This window comes from Haplochromis burtoni, unplaced genomic scaffold (assembly GCF_018398535.1).
Source record: "Haplochromis burtoni strain Fernald_Lab_line unplaced genomic scaffold, NCSU_Asbu1 Contig_227, whole genome shotgun sequence".
Classification (NCBI taxonomy): domain Eukaryota; kingdom Metazoa; phylum Chordata; class Actinopteri; order Cichliformes; family Cichlidae; genus Haplochromis; species Haplochromis burtoni.
The window spans coordinates 397,712-419,774 of record NW_024582588.1 but is presented as its reverse complement, the minus strand read 5'-3'; the positions used below and the strand labels follow the sequence as shown (position 1 = coordinate 419,774).

The window sequence follows — 22,063 nt, the reverse complement described above, 5'->3', positions numbered from 1 at the left end:
CTGTTTGACTGTAATGAACATCCCTGTGATATCACATTGCCTCCTCATATCTTAATTTCATCCTCTAATGTGCAGGCTCATTGTTATCTCAAAGGAAATGCCTCTCCCTAAATTTGTTTTTCACTCTGTATTCCGGGGAATGTCTGATAATATTGTAGCTACAGTGCCCTTTGTAATGTGTGGGACAAAGACATAATTTTTGCCTTCGTACTTCACCACAGTAGACTGTAAATTGAAAACAATCAATATGATTAAACTGCAGGCTTAGTTTGAGGGATTTTACTAAGATTTTGTATGAACTGTTATAAAATTACAGACATTTTTTTTAGTCTCGCAGTCTTTCTTACATTTTTCATGGGGGGGGGGGTCACACTGAGCGGAGTGGCTCTATGTGTTACATACACATTAGAGCACATAGATCTCCAAAACACCGCTGTTGACTAAAGCCAGCTTGGTCAAGAACATCAGAGGAGACGTCGCAGGTGCCGGGCTGGAGAGAAGCTGAAAGTGAGGTGAAGAAAATATAAATCATCCGTTCCATCGGTCACTATGGCAAAAGTGAGGTCTCTGGCTAATAAGATGGTAGGCTGTTAAGACATCAAAGGGAGTATTGGGAGTGCAGTATATTATGCTTCATAGAGACATGGCTGCACCTGGACCATAGTGCTTTTTCACTTTTCACGCGACAGAGACGCCAAGCTGAATAGTAAGAAGAAAGGTGGAGGGATTGCAGGGTTAGTTGATGAAAGATCCAGGACATGTTACTGTGAAGGAATGTCTCTGCTCGCTAGACATTGAACTTTTAACTGAGAGTATTTGCCCATATTCTTTACCACTGTAATTGTCTTTGACTACATCAGCAGGGGCAGCAGCATGTGACATTATGCAAGTGACTGTCGCTGACCTACGGTGCAAACATCCAGAGGCTTTCATCACCATTAGTGGTGATTTTACCTGTATCAGTCTGGACGGCACTCTACCCGTTGGCAGAGACAATAAAACTCTGGACCTTCTGTATGCAAACATGCAGGATGGATAAAAAGCCGCTGCAAGTTCAGAAGGACATACCATGGTGGGACTGATCAGGTTTAAAGATATATACCGAGAGAAGCTGGAGACCAAACTCCAGCTGAATAACATCAAAGCGGTGTGGAGATTGATGCATCTTATCACTAGACTCAATCAAAGGCATACAACAGCAGGGGAGTAGCCTGGTTAGAGCCAATGAGCTGAATCTGTTTTTCAACAAGTTCAGTACTGGAGTCCCTCTTGCCCGTCCTCACACAGCACCAATCTCAACACTTCCTCAGCAATCAAAAACCCCTTGTCCAGTTGACTCGCCAAGGATTGACACGACTAGACTCGGATCCATTACAAACTAATAGTTCTTTGTTTGCATGCTTGTCGCAATGTGATCACCGACAGTCACTTGTATAATGTCACATGCTCTTGCCCCACCCTTTTTTCTATGGTCTCACAGTCTTTCTTACGTTTTTCATGGTGGGGGGGTCATGCTGAGGAGAGTGGCTCTGTGTGTTTAGAGACGTCACGGGTGCTGGGCTGGAGCGAGAGTGAAAGTGAGGTAAAGAAAATGTAAATCGTCCATTCCATCTGTCTGACATCCCGCAGGATCTCTTCAACCTGAGTCTGCTGCACGAAAAAGTACCAGTGCTATGAAAGACATCATGTATTAAATTAAGCCAGTCCTTCTGATCTTGATAACTTCAAACCAGTTGCCTTGATGTCATGTCATGAAGGTGCTAAAGAGACTGGTTCTTGCCCGTCTTAGCTTGCAGGTGAACCTGTTCAGTTTTCTTTCTAGTGGATGATGCTGTTACCTACCTGTTGCAGTGTGCTCACTGTCACCTAGATGGTACTGGTGGCATTGTGAGAGTCATGTTTTTTGATTTATAATACCCTCGCTTCATTCTGCCGAATGAGAAGGGGTGGGGGCGGGCACGCTGTCTGATGTGGTGGTCAGTAATACTGTGGCACAATAGGGGACTCCATTCCTGGTTTACCTTGTACTCCTCAGATTTCCAGTACAACAGTGAAACATGCCATCTGCAGAAGTTCTCTGATGACGCTGCAGCGGTTGGGTGTCTTAAGGCTGACAGGAGTTGGAGTACAGGGAACTGTGGAGTGATCCAGAAGAAATCTTTTTTTTTTTTTTATCACTGTTGTATATAATTATAAATTCCTGCGCTCAAAAATAAATTTTTTGGTTTTTCAGTTTGTCCGTCCAGATTTAGCCAGATGCTTGACGTCAGAACTGAAGAAGCCTCTTCACATGTCATCCAATTGGCTTTTTCAGTTTAGTTCAGGCTGCATCTGTCGTCCGTCTGTCATCCAGATTTAGCCAAATTCTGCAAAAGTGGACAGATAGCACTGTTTAGTGTAAAAGGATAATGGCTGAAAGCATACCGCAAAGCTAACCTAAGAGTTTAACAACGTAATGAAATGAGGTCTTTATCTGTGTAAGTCATCAGGTTATACAGTCTGGTCAAAAGTTTAAGACCACTTGAAAAATAGGAAGAAAAAAAAATCATATTTTGCATGGTTGGATCTTTATTCTTAATTATTCAGCAGTGATAGCAGTGATAAATTTTTGATCGGGACTGTGGTAGTCTAAGATGCTTGGAAAGAAGCTGAATGAAGTTCTTTATATTTCACCTGTCATCCAAGAGGCTTCTTCATTTCGGAACTGAAGAAGCCTCTTAGAAGCCTCCAGTTGCTTTCTTCCTTAGAAATGAATTATTGTTCAAATACCAAGTCAGTTGCCTGATCTCAACTAAATGGAACATGCTTTTTCATCATTAAATATAAAACTGAATACAGAAAAGGCCAGAAATGAGCAGTAGCTGAAGGTACTGTGATCGCCACAGTGACTCTAAAGTAGAATCACTGTGGTGAGGAAGAAAATGTTTGCAGTCATGCAGACAGATGCTTGCAAAGAGCTGAAGTTGTGTTAGCAGCAAAATGGCATTGTTCCTGTCTTGGTTGCAGTTTGCAGTTTATCATTGTTCTCGTGTCCTTTTTTGCAATAAAAATAAAAGTAATGTTCATATCCACACTTTAGATTGCACCACTATTTGCCTCTTTCCGCATACAAACTGAAATTAGCTGATTGTAGCATACGTACAAGTGAAACCAATAAGCAGAATCGATAGGCAAGCAGACTAACAATTCCAAGGAATTGAACTACTGGAAACTGGTTCTCTACAAGAACTGGTTCTCAATTTCCATGCGTACGCTAAGCCCCTCCTGAATGATCAAGCCCCTCAGCCGATGTAGCCACGCTTTGGGAGAAGCACATTCATTTATTCATTGTTCATTGTGATTGTAGGAACATGGATCACCCAGTTAGTTGACAGCTTTGCTTTCATGCTCAGCTCCCTCTTTACCACAGCAGGCCAGTGCAACATCTGCAGTACTGCAGATGCTGTGCCAGTCTGTCTGTCAGTCTTCTGCGCCACTCTCCCCTCACTTGTGAACTAGACCCTGAGATACTCGAACTCCTTCCCTCGGGCCAACAATTCATCTCTGGCCCAGAGAGAGCATTCCACCATTTCCTTGCTGAGAATCTACACCTTAGATTTGGAGGTGTAGATTCTCATCCCAGCCACTTCAGCTGCAAACCACCCTAGTGCAAGCTGGAGGTCACTCATTGGTGAGGCCAACAACATCTGTGAAGACCAGGAACATGATCCTGAGTCTACCAAATCAGAAACCCTAGGCTACTGGGCTTTCTCATAGACCTTGGCCCACAAATTCTTTTCATAAAAGTTATGGATAGCATTTAGCATTTAGAAAGGACAGTTTTGACAGAGTCCAGGTCTCACTGGAATGAGTCCGACTTACTGCAGTGACTAAATGGCCCATAATAACACGTTAGTCACCTGGTACTCCTGAACCGCTGCCCACAGGATGATCAGAGGGATGAATGTCTCTAAGTCCACAAAATACAAGTTAATTGAATTTTAAAAATATATATTTCTTGTTTAGCTGTTTATGGTTTTCTTGTTTTTTGGTTATCATTTTTTCTTTGTTTCTCTCGTTTTCTAGTTTACGCATTTTTGCTGGTTGCAGTATTGCTTATATTTTGGTATACTTGGATTTTAAGTCAATGGGAATACACTTTGGGTAAAATCTGGCATATAAATAAAAGCGAGTGAACAGTAGATAACTTAAGCTGTCGGTGATATATGTCATCCTTGTGTCATGCAGGCTGCAGCAGGGAAGCTCTCGGTGGACAGCTTGCTGCAGATGTCCAGCTCTGAGCTGCAGGACATGATGAGACGCCTAAGCTCCAACTCAGAGGATCGCTCTCGCCTCACTACTGCTCTCTCCTGTCTAAAGAGTGTTAATGAAACAGGTGACCAAAGAACCTCCCCTTCTATGTTTTGTTTTTCATGAGTCATTTGTAGAATAATTCATCAGAGGATATTTCGGGAGGGGTATATACAAGAATTATTTTAATAGCAGTGCTACAATTCATACTTTAATCATCTGAGGTGGCTACTACATTGTTTTAGATGCTGAAAAAACAACCCCACTTATTAAATTCCACTGAAGAAAATTAATATATTTCCATTTCCATGAATTTTGTCAGTGGCCTGGTAGATGTAATCTAGCATATGTTGACTTTTTTCATGAATGGTTAGATTGTGCGCAGCTATGAATTGTGGGGTAATATTGTGAAGGATGCCGTCACATAAAGGACAGCTGACGTGTCCTCTTTTAAGGAGGTAATAAAGCATTGAAGTTCTTTTCCTAAGGATTTGGAGCCTTTGAACAGCTTATGTTATGGTTGCTGCATAGAGACTTCAGGATCACTTCACTCTGCTTAGAGCCTTCTTTAGCAAAATTAAGTATTTGAATGTACCCATTGTCTCTAGTTTTGTTTGGATTTCTTCTTGTCATTTGTGTTCTACAAATTGTTTTATTACTAAAATGCAGCACTGTTCAAAAGTAAGGAGTCTCTCCTCTAATCTTCATATTTTTTGCAAGGAAATTGGGAAACAATTTATTGAAATGTGTGCATACATGGAAGTACAGTATATAAGACTCTTAGGGACTTGCTGGTGCAAAAATACTATTTTATATGTGTCAAATATTTTGTAACTGGATTTTTTCATAGATTAAGCTAAAAGAAAATGGAACAAATTATGTGTTTTTGTGACATGCTAAAGATGTGTGAATGAAAGATTACATTATATTACATTAAAATTAAAAAGATTCAAATTTTAAAAAAGTTTTTTGCTAGGTTGCCTGTTATGTTTGGACAAAAAACTGTTTTATCCATTCAGTAATTCACAGGCCAGTCTCAGGTTGCTGAACAAACAAAACAAATGGTTGGAAAATGGTCAGGTACAGGGAGTGAACTGACAATGAGTGAAGAAACAGCCACTGTCAAAAGAAAAACTTTAGACAGAAATCTGAAAGGACTATTGCTGATGACACTTTAAAAAATTACAGAAAAAAGTGTTATTCCTTGGAAGCAAAATATAAAGAAACGAGGATTGGCACTAAATAATACAGTATAATTTTCAGCTCCTACAGAGGTGTTAAAAGTTTGATCAGACTGATTGTATTTCACAAGTAATGATCCAAACTGTCTTTAATTCTAGGAGGTGATCTTAGGCATAACTCAGGCTCCTGCAGTTCTGAGTCACAACAGGACAGCAGTCCCTTTTCTCCTATTAGACCCTCTTTAAGCTCTGGTAGCCCTTTTACCTCATTAAAACCCAACAGCAATCATGGCCGCTCCATCTCTATATCAGTGGTACCCTGTTCAGATGACCAGAGACCAACTGTACCAGCTGAGAACATGAGTGATCCGTTCTCTTTGGAATCAAGCACCCCTTCGCTAACACAGGTCTCAAAGACCCACACGTTCAAGTCCTCCCACACACCACCACCACCCTCTCGCAAACTGTTGCAACTGCTTCCCAATATTGCACTGACGAAAAACAAGAGTCATGACTCACAGCCGACCAACCGCAACGAGGATCCTGGGACACGCAAGTAGGTTTTAAAAGGAATTCTGCAGTCATACATTTTCAGCTCTACTTTGACAGGAAGATTTCTATGTACTTTCCTGAATCAATTTCTTATCTCCACAATTGTGAAAACTAATTTAAAAATCATTTTGTCTATCCTTATAGTGTAATTCAAGAATCACATTTATAGTGTAAGGAGGTTTCACTGTAGAATTTACAAATTTGTCGGTGTCTTTGCAGGGCCTGTAAGAAGAAGAAAGTGTTGGCTGCTATTCAGATCAACGGCTCTGGGATCAGTCCTGAAGATTCAGGTCTAAGATCACCTCTGCTGTCTGCCCAAACACCTGGCCCTGTCCCAGCCTCAGCTCCATACATGATGCCCGTCGCCCCCATCTTACTGGACAGTGAGTTTGTATAAAAGCTACCGGAGTGGATTTCTGTTCACATAGACTTTTGGCCCTTCTCTGTATCAATTTGACAAAATCTCTTCTTTTGATATGCTGGTTTCTAATATTCTTCACAGATCTAGCCATGCAGAGAAGTTCCCCCCATACAATAAGAAGAGACATTGGCCTGGCTGTAACCCACAGGTCAGTAACCAGTTTGACAAAAACTTCTAGTTATCACATGTTATGTTATGGCCACTGCAGGTGATGCATTTTACGTATTGTGTTTCGAAAACTAACTGAAACGATATTTTGAGCATCTAACTTAAAAAAAAAAATAAACAGGAAATGTTAACACAACAGCTATCAGGAGGAATTGGTGCATGTCGAGTCTGGGATGTTTACATGACATGAAGTGGTCTGTCTGTACAGTAGTTCTTAAAACATATTAGCCTTTTTTTGAGATACCACTTAGAATATAAAAACAAACGGCTAACACAAAAATGTAAACTAAACTAAAATTACACATTTTCAAAACATAAAACATAAAATCTGGAAACTGAAGCTAAAGTGAACTAAAAACATAAAACTTTTGACATTCATTTATCAATAAATTGATATCATCTTGATATCAGTGATATCATCTGCATAATCTTTGTGCAAGTGTGAATGCAGATAACCATTCACAGTATTGTTGTTATCCTAATCTTTATTATGATTATTATCATTCCATCTTCTGTATTTTTATTTTTTTTTTAGTTTTAAAAAAATTATTATTTTTCTTTTAGGCATTACGGTTTTGGATTTAGAAGCAGTTTTTCAACCAGTGCACCGAGAGAAATCTGACAGGAATTTGCCACAGAGTAACAGTATGGCAGTAGTAACTGGATAAAGCATTCTGATTGGCCAGTTAACTCCAGGCTTATTTTTTATTGGTGGATTTGTCTTCAGCAGATAGGTGGTTCAAATCTGGGAAGTTGGGGTCAGTAGATGACTTTTTGAATCATCTTTTCTGGCTGGATATTAGAGCTGAAACCATTTGCCTGTCTGTAGTGGATTCTCCCAAATTTCAACTCATCGAACCTAATATAATGTCTGTCTGCATCTCCCCACTAACATGGACCTGGTCTGAGAATAAAACTCACAAAACAGTTTAAGATTAAAAACTATTTTACCTGCAGACACACACACACACACACACACACACACACACACACACACACACACACACACTCAGCAGGTTAGTGTCAGTTGATGACTTTCCAAAGATTTGAATAAGCCCTTTTGTGAAAGAGAATCTGGACTCTGCAGGATCTTATGACAGGCTACTTTTTGTGAACTTTAGCTCCACTTTCAGGTGGGTCACTGACTTCCTGTTTGAGAGAAAGCAACAACATCAGAATGTGGCATGTCACCACCTCCGCTAAGAAGATGCTGACGAACCCTCGATTAAAGTGTTTGTCACACTGTCCTCTGACAAGATGCTTCTGTCCATTCGACTTTATTTTACTGACTTCCTGTTTGAGAAGAAGTCATTGATCTGCACACACAGCAGATTAGAGTAGACATGCAGATATTCTGCTTTTTCTTTCAAGATTTTAAGATTCTTGGGTTTAGATGTTTAAAACACATAAGACAACTCTTCAAGTGATTTAAAGAATATCAGCTTTCAATATTCATTCTGATTTATTTGATGATTCTAAATTTTCTTTTGTCATTAGCTTTTTCTAGTGTAAAGACGTTTGGCTACTTTGAAACTTCTTCTGTGTGAACTTCAGCTTTCAACAGTTCTGCAGTTTGGCTTTCATGTGAATGAGTCAGCATATTCAGTGTACACACTGCTGTACAAGATTGAGCAATTATAAAAATCTAACTCAAACCTTTCAGCTGTCAGTATTCACACTGCATTATTTCAGGAAACCCATTCTCTAGTTTTAGTTCAGTACATCGCCACCGTGGATTTTAAAATGAAACAACTCAAATGCAGTTGAAGTGCAGGCTTTCAGATTTAATTCAGTGGGTTAAACAAAAAGATTGCATAACAATGTGAGGAACTAGAACATTTTTTTAAAACAATCCCTTAATTTCAGGGGTTTAAAAGTAATTGAATAAATTACTTACAATGGCTAATACTTGGTTGAAAACCCTTTGCTGGCAATCACGTACATCGCCAGATGCTGTATTTCCTCCTTTTTAATGCTCTGCCAGGCCTTTACTGCAGCAGCTTTCAGTTGCTGTTGCCTTTCTGTCTTCAGCAAGTGAAATCATGCTCAATTGGGTTAAGATCAGGTGGCCATTCAAGAATATTCATCTCCTTTCCTTTAATAAACCCCTGGCTTGCTTTGGCTATATGTTTTGGGTCATTGTCCATCTGTATTATGAAAGGCCGCCTAATCTAGCTGGATTTGAACAGACAGTATGTCTCTGAGCACCTCAGAATTCATTCGGCTGCTTCTGTCCTGTGTCACATCATCAATAAACACGGGTTTCCAAGTGCCACTGGCAGCCATGCACGCACATGCCATCACACGGCCTCTGCCGTGTTACAGATGATGTGGTATGCTTTGGTTCATGAGCCCTTTCACACCTTCTCCATACTTTTTTCTTGCTGTCAGTCTGGTCGAGGTTGATCTTGATTTTATCTGAAGGAATGAAGGAATAGTCCATGAATGCCCATGAAATAGCCTTTGAGTCCAATTTGAGTGAAATTTTATGTAAACATATAGTATGTTTATTTCATACTGTACTATACTGGACTCTGTACTACATGTAATACTATACTCCTTTTTACATATGAAATGTTATTCTTATTAGCAGACTGAAATGATATTTGAACCTGTGATCAGGCCTTTGGCTTCATCAGGAGAAATTTACGTTTTTTAGCTTAAGAAAAAAAAGCTCTAAGAACAGCGTGATGAACAAGATGTTTTTTGTTCTTTCCTGAATTCCTTTGTATTCACAGCATGCAGAAGTTACTATATGACTTTACACTGTCAGTCATTCTAAATGAAATTATTATTAAGTTAAAATTCTACATTTAGATATACAGTCACAAAATTTAAGGCTAGGGTTTTACTCATCATCTATTATCACCTGACTAAATTCTTAAACATATTTCTCAATATATTTGTCATATTTGTTCTCCTTCTCTTTTGCAGGTTTTCGACTAAGTCCTGGCTCTCCCAAACATGTCAAGTTTGTTCTAAGAGCATGATGTTTGGTGTCAAGTGTAAACACTGCAAGTAAGAACTGTAAAGATAAGATCGTGCACTCTTTCAGACTGCAGTACAACTTGTCATGACTTCTTTAGTGTACTATTTAGAGTATTCTTCTCCTCACAGGTTAAAGTGCCATAACAAGTGTACCAAAGATGCACCTTCATGTCGGATATCATTTGCTACATGTAAGCAACATTAAAATAATTTAGTGATGTGTGACTTTACTGGTCTAGTGGTGTTAAAGACTACATTAGAAATCTGGTTAGACTGGTTAGAGATTGGAACGGGCCAATTTCCAGCATTCGTGGCCCTGACCAGTGACCGGTTGGTCATCCTCACCTATGTTCACTTACTACCTGGTCCATTTCATGCATGTGCAACACATGCACAGCAGTGCAGGCAAATAGTTATGCGCTTACTCACAGCCGCACATATATCAGTATGAAAAGTCCTGACTGTGATGAAACTGTTATCCAGAGCTCAGAAATGGGTGGGGCTGTAGCTCAGGAGGTAGAGCAGGTCATCCTTAATCAGAAGGTTGGTGGTTCTGTCCCTGTATACTCCAGTCTACATGCCAAATATCATTGGGCAAGATACTTATCCCAAGTTGCTCTCTGATACAGTCAGCCGAGTGTAAATGTGTGTGAAAGTTAGATAGAAGCACTTGCGTAGAAAAAAAGTACATGTATGAATGGGTGAATGAGGCATGCTGTATAAATGCTTTAAGTACTTGGATAGAGTAGAATAGTGCTAAATAAAAGCCAGTCCACTTAAATTTAGCTACCTACAAGCCAGCAGTCCTTGATCATTTGCTCAATTCTATGAGTAAAGGAGAGTAAAAAAAAGAAAGTGTTAGTCTGTTATCTAGTGAATTTGTAAACATACTGGGATTACCATTGATTTGTTTTATAACTATTGAAATGTGGGGGTTTTGGTAAGGGAAAATATGTTAGATAAAAGTGGGTATACAGGGTTTTTTTTTCAGTTCTATAAGTGGGAAAATATCCTACAACTTGTAGTTTTAGGAAAATTGTTATGGAAATTATATTTTTCTTTGTGGTCAGTTGTAGTTCTTAGAAATCAGTAACAAAGGGTATGCCAGGTCACAACTGGTGCCGCTCTACACTACAACATGGACCTCGGGAGGAGATGCAAACCCAGCCTGGGGAAGTAAGGGAAGATGAGGGCACATGACAGTACTTAGTAATGTCTGTAGACAAATCATCCAGGTGATTAAAGTCTAGCGATTACTGGCAACAATGCTATTAATTTTGTAATGGACTCCCTTTAGCTTTGACAGTTACACTAGTAGCATGTTAGGAAGGATATTACAATGGGCAGGATAGTATCAGCAAGAATCTAACATGTTAGGGCCTGTTTATTTTATTTTAGGAATTGTAAAGTTTTGAAAATATTTTAAGCTCAAAGCTTGTATTTTTATCTGACCGGTAGTGCCAAGGATGCGTAGGGCAGAATCGGTACCATCAGACATCAACAATCGGATTGATCACACAGCCGAAGTCTCAGTGCAGTTTGGCACCTTACCAAAGGCACTAACCAAAAGGGTAAGTGCAGCTTTCTAATATGTGTTATATCTCATTCAGGTCTGCTCTAGCTCTTTCTATTCTTCAATACTGAAATGGAGAAGATTGTTGAGATCAGTGTGCAAGAAATAAATAATGTGAAATAATTGAAATAATGGACTCCTTGTGTGTTTGGAGGACCCTGTCCCCAGTATTAACCAGCTGGAATCCAGCAGTAACCCGTCATCAGCCACCTCTTCCACACCTTCCTCTCCAGCACATTTCCAGCAGAGTAACCCTTCAAGCATAAGTGCCACCCCCCCACCTAACCCATCACCACAGAGCTCCTGGGACAACCGCTTCAACTTCCCAGGTATGCAAAGTAATAAAGACAGCATTGTTTCACTCTTAGAAACGATATATTTAACTATAAATTCAATTAAACATTAAAGTTGTAGAAATTACATCTCTAACAAAAGTGAAAAGTGTGTTTTTGTGGAAAATAAGGCCTCATTTGTTGTCAGGAAGACTTTGTTGAGATGTGGGACTAGGGGAATGTTTACAGCCCTGTGAGTCTTAGGAGCTTGAAAAAAAGATGACAGTTGGACATCTTTAATTTATGAAGATGTTTCAATTCTCATCAGAGGCTTCTGCAGTTGTAAAAAAAAACGCTGGAGAATTCGAGGTATACCTTAAACTGCACCTTTTGTGTTTAAAAAAAACATTGATTAAAAAAATATATGATTAAAAAAATATTTGGTGAGTTATTCCAAATAAGTTTAAAATGATATGAAAATCAGTGTACTCTGTTTTTATGTAGATTTTTGAGAATAACCAACTTTTATTTTAAAACTGGGCTGTATGGCAAAACCAGTTTTTCATGTTTAAAAGTGTCAAGTGAACGATTGAGCATGTGAGCATCGTGATCTGTCTTTGAACCATTCAAAGAATTGTTGTAAAGTGTTTTATTGTCAAACTGGTTAAAAACATTTGTAAATGCTCAAACGTGATAGTTTGACAGCTTCAAACTATGTTGGATTTAACATCCTTTGTCCTCATGTCATGTACTGCAAGTATCCAAGCATCAATTTGGAATGATGATAAGTAGTTTTGTAGTAGTGCAGTGCTCTCAAGCTGAGTTTTCCAACAGATGTTCCTGCCTCCACATGCAGCGTTCAGCATTCTGGCAGTCACAATGAGTCTGGGTAAGAGAATACAACATTCATGTAGCGATCCAATGATGCACTTTTATTTCATTCATATACTTACTATCATGAGTTCAAGTCAGATTTGGTAGGAATTCAAACAGTAGCAGTGCTTTACCAAACAGTCCACTTGCATAGTACACTTTCTAAATTACTTTAAAGTTCACAAATGGCTCTTTCAAACTGTATGTTAGCATTTAACATTTGTAGGTATAGTTTGATATTTCTCCTTTCTCTTTCTTTCTCCTCCTCCACCGCTGCTCTCTCTCCTTCCTTATTTCCCCCTCATCCTCTTCCTCCTTACCTCAATCGAAGTCTCTAACACATGAACGCTTACGTGTACATAAACATACTTATTTATCCCCAATATTGTCACAATTGCTTATTGTCACGAGATTAGACATGCGACCCTCCCCTTTCCAGTTTACTATGAGCTGTGTGAACAACAGCTGATTGAAGTGTTTGTTCCACTAAAAAGAAAGTTTCACTAACACAAGTTAGCAGCACCTAACAACAGCAAAAATGGCAGCACTAACTGGCAGAAAATTTGAGGATATCTTCGACAACTCACCATCTGTCATTAAAGAGAGGTGAGCTTCAATGACATTGACTTGCATTGGACTCTTTTGCAAGGTTTTACAGCCTTCCTCCTCTTTCTATACACAGTGAGTCACTCTCTTTATCCACCAGAGCAACGCAAATTTTAAGATTTTTTTAAAAGTATTGTTAGATTGACCTGTATATCACTGCGGTTTTTCTTTTAAACTCTTTTTTAAAAAATCCAGTATTGCTATGTAGAGAGCACACACTGTACATAAATAGTATTTATGGTGATATTCAAAATTATTATTGTTAATGTTTTTGTAAAACATAAACTAAAACCTAAAAAATAGTTTATTTACAAAATTTTCTTGAATTTGTAAAACTCATAAGATAACATGAGTTGGAAACAAATGGCATCTGAGTTTCTGCTGATATGACATCCTATCAAAATACTGACCACCTTTATTTGTGGTTTTAGGAAACTCCATTCCTGGGTCTGCCTCCTTGCAGGAGAATAAAGTCGAATCTTACATCACATTTTTCTAGCTTTAGGGCACTTACACTGTAAGCCATTTGTTCATATATGTCACGGTCAGCAGGAGCTGACTGCGAGAGTGTGAAAATGAGGTGCGGACATAGGGGGAGACAGAGCAGAGCCTTGAACAAAAAGCGAGCTGTTTTATTCAGACTGGTAGACATGAACAGAGCCCAAAACAAGAACGACAACTAAACTGGAACCCATTCTGGGAAAACTAACTGAAAATTCTGATCAAACATGATAACGGTGACAACTAAGATTACTATGAGTTCTAGGATTATGACTAGACGTGGAAACACAGACGTTCTGACAAAGAGAATGGAACACGCAGACTAAATACACACAAGGGGTGATCAGGGGAAGTGGAATCACATGACACAAATGAACATAGTGACACCAGAGGGGAAGTGTAAAACTAAGCACATTGAACGAGGAAACGCCAGACCTTCAAAATACAACAGGAAACACAGACGTAGAAACGACAGCACCAACTAGACAACATGAAATATGCTGACACGAAATACATGGCAGACTACATAAAGGAAACCAGAACAGACTTACAGAAGAGGACATAGATGGACCTAAACTAGAATAGGCTCAACTAAAACCTAACTAATAATGCAACACCAGAACTACACATATTATTCTAAGAAAATACAAATTTACCAAAAAACACTAAAAATGCTGGGTCAGAGACCCAGCCACTGACAATATAGTTCTTTATGCAGGCCGGTGTTTTTGGATTGGAGCACCTGGATAAAAGCCACACATGCAAACTCTATAAAATAAGGCTCCAGGAGGGTTTGGAGCAAAATAGTTTTGCTGCCCAGCACAATGCCGGGACATGGAAAGAGGAGAAAGAGGAGCCGTTTTGGCAGCCAGTAGCTCTCAGCAAGTTTCCAAATGTAGTTATTCTAAAGATAAATTAATTTGTTACAAATTTTGGTGAATTCTTGTTAATTTCTTTGGTTTCAGGATGGTGATTACTGAGACACAAATAACAGCCACAGAACAGGGATTGGTGAGTAATAGAAGCCACATAACTTATTTTCTGTACAGCACTTTGGTCCTGTGTTGGGTATTTTAAAGTGCTTTATAAATAAAATCTGATTGGATTGGATTGCAGTATATTAAATTAAAAAGATGAAGGGAAAAGGATGTGATTTGCTGGTTTGTCTCCATTACATGTATATTTTACTCATGTCATTTTCCTTTGGTTTACAGTACTTGCCAATGCACTGTGCTAAAGCATGTTCCTTTTTTTCTGGCACTGACATCCATTTGGTAACTTTTCAGCTTCTTTCAAATGTTCCAAATTTAGTTATTTTTCAGCCTTTTGTTCAAACGATTCAATTCATTCTTGTCTCACAAATCTACACACAATACTTCAGCAAAAGCAAGTTTTTGGCTGCTTTGTTAATGTATTAAAAACTGTTCCATTTCTATTATCCTATTCCAAATATTCAGACCTTGTATTTAGTACTTTGTTAGAGACCCATCCTCGTGTCTTCTCATTAATGATCCTACAGCCATAACCAGAGGTCCTGTATTGAACATTCCCATTAAGCAGTACTTTTTTGGTGGAAACATTAAATGATGTGTTGGCTATATTAACATCAGACCTACCCAGTGTTCGGGACGTTTTTATTCCTCGCAGAACTGCTTCAGATCCAGCTGATTCATTCAATACCCAGTGTGACTGTCTATATGAGGTTATTTCACAGTATCTCTATTGGATTGAGGTCCAGCCTGTAATGGATTTGCTGGGATGTTTAGTTGGGTTTATTATATTTCTTTATTTAACTTAAGCTCATTTCCTGCCTGCCATTATCTTTGAAGATATTGGTAAACATTTCCTCTTAATGACAATGAACTTTCCAGGCTAAAAGGGAGCAGCATCCCAGTGGAGCAATCTTTTCATACTCTTCATACTGATGGATGTTATTTATTCCATCAAATATTTCTTCCAGCAACCACAAGAATTGTATAACTATCCAAAACACTTTTGGTCTGAATGGAGAATTACAAGACTGCAATACCTATTTCACATTTGTATACCAAGTGCTGCTATTTCCAGTAATAGATATCAAAGTGTTTAACATCAGTGTTCACTTTCATTCTTCTGCCATGTGTTACAGGAAGAGGAAGGAGAGGAAGGAGAGGAAGATTACACAGCTATGGATAAAGAAGAAGCTGACCAGACTGACACAAAAAAGAGTTATTCCAAGGAAGAGTATGATGAAGATGGTCTGGATGATCTACCCTCTTCTATATGCCGCCGTCAGGCTGTTGGCCGTTCTGGGGTCCCCATCTCTCGTAAGGTCAGCCAGACCAGTGTCTACCTCCAGGAGTGGGACATCCCGTATGAGCAACTACAGCTGGGAGAGCTTATTGGAAAGGTGAAAGCAGATTTGTATCGTAGAAATATAAAATCCTGTTCAAAAAATGAAAAGAAAAAACATTATTATTAATTTAAATTTTGGCTTTATGTCCAGGGTCGCTGGGGTAAGGTGCATAAAGGTCGCTGGCATGGTGAGGTGGCCATTCGCCTTCTAGAGATTGATGGCAACAATCAGGATCATCTGAAAGTCTTCAAAAAAGAGGTTATGAACTACAGGCAGACCAGGCACGAGAACGTCATCCTGTTCATGGGTGCATGCATGGCTCCTCCTCATCTTGCTATTATCACCAGGTACTGCTGCATGACTGCTCACCTAAACACTGCATTGTCACTCATGCTGGCTTCCCCCCATTTCAAGTGCAGTTCCAACAACAAGTGCATATGTGCACTGTTGTATATAAAGTTCTATACAAAAAGTTGTTTGCTGCTTTTTTGACTTTTTGTGATGTGATGTTTATTTTGTAACCATACTGCATGTGTTTCCTCTGCAGTTTCTGTAAGGGTCTGACTCTGTATTCTGTTGTAAGAGAAAGAGGTCACCTGCTGGACATAAATAAAACCAGACAGATTGCACAGGAAATCGTTAAGGTAAGTAATACCTGCATATTCTATTGGTTGATAAATAAGATGGAATTGTAGCCAAGAAATGCCAAACATACACTATGTACATTATATAACAAGTAGGAAAATGTACTGTTTTGGATACAATGTCAAGATTGAAACATGCTGCACTTCAGCATGTTTTGGTGCTTCCCCTCATCCCCAGTGCCACAATTTGAAAAAGTTTAGTGTCACACGTAAAATAAAAATCTACACAACAAGGCTTTAAACATATAAACTAAAAATATCTACTGTTGGGTCGTCTTCATTTTCTTTTTGTGAATGTAGGAATATCTTTTGTTCAGAAAATCTTTGTTTGTTGCAGGGAATGGGTTATCTTCATGCTAAAGGCATCGTTCACAAGGATCTGAAGTCCAAGAATGTGTTCTATGACACAAACAAGGTGGTGATTACAGACTTTGGCCTGTTTGGAATGTCTGGTGTGGTACAAGAAGGCAGGTAAGAGTGAAAGAAACTGCATTTGGCAATAAATTTATGGTGAGCCATGTTTTTTCTCCTAATTCTTCTTCTCTGTGTTTCTGTGTTTAGAAGAAAGAATGTGCTGCGGATACCACAGGGCTGGATCTGCTACCTGGCTCCAGAAATTGTTCGAAAATTGAGCCCAGAGGTTGATGAGGACCAGCTGCCTTTCTCCAAAGCTGCTGATATTTATGCTTTTGGGTATTGACTAGTGCCATTTATACTAGAAACTATTAATGTGATATTGAAGCTATAGTTTATATTATGCAGTTCTGCCTTTTAGGTTCTTAACCTTTACTTTGTTATAATTTTATATTAGCTTGTTTTTGTGTTTTCTGTGGTACATAACAATTGTTTGATTGTTTGGTTTTCTCGAAGTTAAATCAGGATTTTTACTGTTGCCAGCTAACATAGTAAAGTTGTTTTTGTAGAACCATAAATTCAGCTATCCAGACATGATGTGCAACTTTCAGCTAGAACTGCACACAGTTTTTTAAAACCTTTGTTTCTATTTTATTCATGCTCCATGTTGCATATTTGAGCACATGATGTAAGAAAATGTAAAATAATGTAGTACATGAAAGGATCTTGTGTCATTTCCAGCACAATCTGGTATGAGCTGCAGATGCGAGACTGGCCAATTACCAACCAGCCTGTGGAAACTATAATCTGGCTAGTGGGTCGTAATGAAGGCATTAAGAATGTGCTGTTAGAGTCCAATCTGGGCAAGGAGGTCACGGTGAGTCTGAAGATCATGTCTACGAAAAAACTGACCCTGTTGGTAACTGTCAACAATTTACAATATATATTTTCTTTGTTCCTAATGTGGGAAATGCTGTTGATGTAACAGCAGTATTAATAATAATCATCATAATAATCATAAGTATTGCATTTCAACATCAACACAGCACAGCATAATGACATTACTAGTGTTGTAAGAGCGAATGGTAGAAATAAAACACTGAACACATCTTTCCTTGCCACACAGTTGTATTGTAGAGTTGTTCAGTGTGATTTATACAGCTTCTGTGCTGGTCTCCCAGTTTAGACTGTTGTTGATGTTACACCCAGCTACTTGTACTTCTCCACTACATCAACATCCGGTTCTAGGATACACATGGGCTATGTAGCTGTTACTTTCACCACTGGTCTGGTCTAATTCAGGCCTAGCTGAGTTCAACACCCACGGGGAACAACTCTGGCTTATTGCCAGTAAGGCAGACCAACAGTTGTACAGAGACCAAATGGCTCATAGTTACGGACCAGACGGCCCTCAGAGAGCACTCCAAGGGATGCAGGAAAAAGCTTTCTCCAAGTCTGCTAAAAACACGTAGACTCATTGGGCAAACTCTCACCTGCAAATATATTTAAGAGTTTGAAGAGCTTGTACAGTGTTCTGCAACCAGGATGAAATCTTCACTGTTCCTCCTGTATCCTAGGTTTAACTAACAGACAAGCTCTTCTTTCCAGTGCCATAGCATTGACCTTTCCAGGGAGGCTGAGGAGTGTAGCTGCTGTAACTGTAACTGGAGTACACCTTCTGGTTCCCAATCCTAAAGATAGGAACCGCCACCCCAGTCTGCCAATATAGAGCCGTGTCAAACAAGACAGCCCTACAGCTTCCATAGGCTTTTGGAACTCAGGGCGAACTTCGTCCGCCAAGGACTTGTTTCAAGCTGTTGCTCCTAAGTGGTTGATGGCTTTCGTGGTGGTGATGGGGCCATCAAGCTGAAAAAGGAGTCTTATCAGGTTGGATTAGCCTGTAGGACTTCAGAGGAAGCTGATGGGTACCAAAAGGCCAAACTAAATGTGGTCCAGGCAGTAGCTGAAGCAGCAACTCGGGTTTCGGAGGACATCAAAAAGAAAAGAAAAGAAAAGAAAGAAAGCAAAGGCATAAATTTGTAAAATTTCAGTTTCATCACCATGCATCAAATGATTTCAGTTCTCAACAAATTTTGTTTAGCATTGTCTTGAAATAAGAAAAATCTTTTCTTAAAAGGCATCTTCTGGATAGCAACATGTGTAAAGTATTAAAAGTATTAATATTGATTATATTATTATTATTTTCATATTGATTAAAATTTGATTACCAACCAATCACCATGTTCTATCTGTTACCTACCATCCCAACAGGAGATCCTGTCTGCCTGCTGGTCCCTTACGGCAGATGACAGGCCACCTTTCACCCAGCTAGCAGGCATGCTGGACAGACTCCCTAAACTCAACCGCAGGCTTTCTCACCCTGGACACTGGAAAACAACAGAGTAAGTGTCATGGAGTGACAGTAAATTCATAATCTGGGTGAACCAACCCACTACACTATATAACATCAACATTCAAAATGTTTACCTATTTATTTTAGTCATTGCTCATCAAAATCTACATTTTCATTTCAGAAAAATTTGAAATTTTATGAAGCTAAGAGGAACCATTACACCATCAGTCAACAAAAATGCTGTAAATAGTGTTTTTTAAAGAAATGTGAAAAATGTAAAGCTGGCCTGCTGATGATCAAATGATATATATGTACATACTTAGACTGTTTTTAATGTGACTACTGTTTTGTTCTGAGGAACGAATGAATAATGTATCAAGTAAATGCATTTTTTCTACTTTGGCAAATTAGGCACTATCTTTACTTTTTCTTCTGATACGTGATAGTGTTGATCACAGTCTGTAATGTACTGAATTTCTCTTTTTCTTCTGTCTTCAACTTCCTCTTCTCTGGATGTTGCCTGATTCACCTTGGCCTGTTCCTGTTGTGCCTCATCTCCTGACGGCTTCCTTTGGGTCCTGCATTTCCATCTTTATCTATGATCTTGTTTCCTTTCTTTCTATTTGCTTACTTGTTTTCCAACATTCCTGTTTGTCTCCTGGGTCCACTTCTATTTTGGTTAAGGACACTGGAAAATCATGAATGCCTGAGACATCACTGCCATCAGCATATCACTAAGTCAGGCAGTGAGAGCTTGTTAAATTGACTGAAAATATGATATGAAAGATGCAGCTCTGACAGATTTCCTATAAGATCGGATATTATGCATGCACTAGCCAAAATTTGTATTCTAGATGAAAACCAGCAGATGAAACCTTTTAAGTTCTGTCAGGGACATCATAATACCTGGGTCTAAAAATGCTTTGCTTTCATCTTTATCTCTTTTCCCTTGATTAACCTGTGTGCCTACTTCCCCCCACATTTCTAACTCCCAACCTTCAGTGAATGTAATTCTTCTTATATATGTTTAAATGTGAGTGTAGGCATAGTCTCATGGCTGTTTGAGTTAAATGCATAGTTAACTAAGAGCTGCTGGTTTCAGCTCTTAGTTAATTTAAAATACATTTTACTTCAAGGGTTCCACCAGAGTTTACTTTCAAAGGGTCAGTTCACAATATACACCCAGTAATTTTTTAAGTTACTTAATCGAAAAAGTGTTGTCCTTATAAATATACATTGATTATTATGTAATTATGATGCAGTCTCATAAACTTAGAATTAGTCCAATAAAATACATCAGTGCAGATTTCTTCTAATCTTCTTCTAATCTTGAGTTGTTGATTTAGTTTTTTCCAGAGTTTATTGTCCTACAGCAGCCACCATAGCTACCATTAGGTACTTGCATTGGAAGAGAAGAAAACAAAATTCAGTTGGCTGCAATCTAGTGACATCTAGTGGAGAGAAACCGACAGCTCTTTGCAGAAATTGCTTTTTGGTTTGTTTGTTTTTTGTTGTTGTTTTTTGTTTTTTACAAATTTTCTACACACTGAAGAATATTAATATAGATATAATTTTAGCATTAACAGTCTGACTCAAACAGTCTCTCAGTCTGCCACTGTTCTAATGTGGAATTTCTGCCTCTTTGATTCATAATATATCTCCAAAACTGAAAGTGTTTGCCCAGACTGAGTTCACTGTAGTGCAAAAGGCACCATGGAAATCATTTACCTCTCTACCGAAGTAATAAATATCACAGACAGATATGAGTTACTATTTATGTTCCACTTTGGCACAATGAAAGATAAAGATGATTGAACTGACCCTTGGAAAAGCGATTCCCTCAAAATAACAACTTTGCTTTTTTTACTTCTGTTGCAATTTTATAAGATTCCCTGAAGCTATGAAATAGCTAAGTAGTTATGAATAGATGACGAATGTTGTGGTATCGAAACCACGATAGAAAGACACTGCAGTGCTCCAACAACACTTGACAGAATGCAGCTGTCGCACACTGCCACCTGATTAGTCATCATTAATTTATCAGAGGGCAAACCACTGAGTGATACCACCCACAGTGGGATATAAGAAGAGATACAAGTTATCTGTCTACTTTAACTTCTTATAGGACAACAGTAAGCGGAAGCACAGTAATAGAAAGACTGTTTTCATTACAGTATAAGGAAGATTGTGACAAGAAGCAGTGCACCCTTGCGCAATTTGCATTAGTGAGCAAGACATGGCTGTTGTGTTTGTGAGTTTTCTTTCCTCAGGCTGTACATTCACCAAAAGTGTTTGTATGTAATGGTTTCACCAGTAGGGCAAAGCCCAATTTATGATGAGAAAATTGAACTAATGCATATATGTAAATACAGTATTTTACTGCACGTTGTATTTTATACATGTTTGTGCAAGGGTTGAGTTTTAAAATGTTTTTGTTGGTACTATATTTATGTATGAGACTGTTGTTGGTGGATTGTTTTCCTTTTCTTGTTTCCATTTTTCTGTTTTTTGTTGATACTTTCAAGGCTTTTTGTCTGAACAATTTAAGACATTAAACTTGATATTTTGATAAGTGACTTGGTGTTCACTATTTTATAACAGTGTTTGTAAGAATAGCCATACATTTATTTTAAATGAATCTACACTACCAACTGGACATAGTGGTGGTAGAGATGGAGAAGAAGAGGGCCGTAGCAACATCAGGAAGAAGGAGCACGAGAAGCTGGAGAAGTACTAAGGGTTCAGAGAAGAGAAGATCTGGAGGGTGAAGGTAACGGTGGTCCCAGTGGTAATCGGAGTACTCAGTGCAGTGACCTGCAAGCTAGTGGCTCCAGCAGATCCCAGGAACAGCATTGCAGATCTCTGTCCAGAAGAGCGCAGTCCTAGGAAAATAAAAAGATATTGCGCAGGACCTTCAAGCTCCCAGGCCTCTGGTAGAGGACCTGAACTTGA

At 38.8% G+C, this 22,063-nt stretch overlaps 1 protein-coding gene across 3 annotated transcripts in view; it reads left to right on the top strand.

Annotated features, from left to right (window-relative positions):
- Positions 1 to 21,680, top strand: part of LOC102307464 (kinase suppressor of Ras 1) — a 59,446-nt gene extending 37,766 nt beyond the window's left edge. For all 3 annotated transcript variants that reach the window (XM_005937146.3, XM_042226759.1, XM_042226758.1), the window contains 18 exons: positions 4,228 to 4,375; positions 5,631 to 6,027; positions 6,243 to 6,406; positions 6,526 to 6,592; positions 9,547 to 9,630; positions 9,730 to 9,791; positions 11,059 to 11,171; positions 11,328 to 11,502; positions 12,280 to 12,334; positions 14,391 to 14,436; positions 15,554 to 15,814; positions 15,911 to 16,107; positions 16,308 to 16,404; positions 16,742 to 16,875; positions 16,966 to 17,097; positions 17,500 to 17,635; positions 19,030 to 19,160; positions 19,293 to 21,680. In XM_005937146.3, the coding sequence (XP_005937208.1) occupies positions 4,228 to 4,375; positions 5,631 to 6,027; positions 6,243 to 6,406; positions 6,526 to 6,592; positions 9,547 to 9,630; positions 9,730 to 9,791; positions 11,059 to 11,171; positions 11,328 to 11,502; positions 12,280 to 12,334; positions 14,391 to 14,436; positions 15,554 to 15,814; positions 15,911 to 16,107; positions 16,308 to 16,404; positions 16,742 to 16,875; positions 16,966 to 17,097; positions 17,500 to 17,635; positions 19,030 to 19,160; positions 19,293 to 19,302 (2,409 nt within the window). In that variant the 3' untranslated portion in view covers positions 19,303 to 21,680. The remainder of the gene's footprint in view (positions 1 to 4,227; positions 4,376 to 5,630; positions 6,028 to 6,242; positions 6,407 to 6,525; positions 6,593 to 9,546; positions 9,631 to 9,729; positions 9,792 to 11,058; positions 11,172 to 11,327; positions 11,503 to 12,279; positions 12,335 to 14,390; positions 14,437 to 15,553; positions 15,815 to 15,910; positions 16,108 to 16,307; positions 16,405 to 16,741; positions 16,876 to 16,965; positions 17,098 to 17,499; positions 17,636 to 19,029; positions 19,161 to 19,292) is intronic.
- Positions 21,681 to 22,063: the final 383 nt, after the last annotated feature.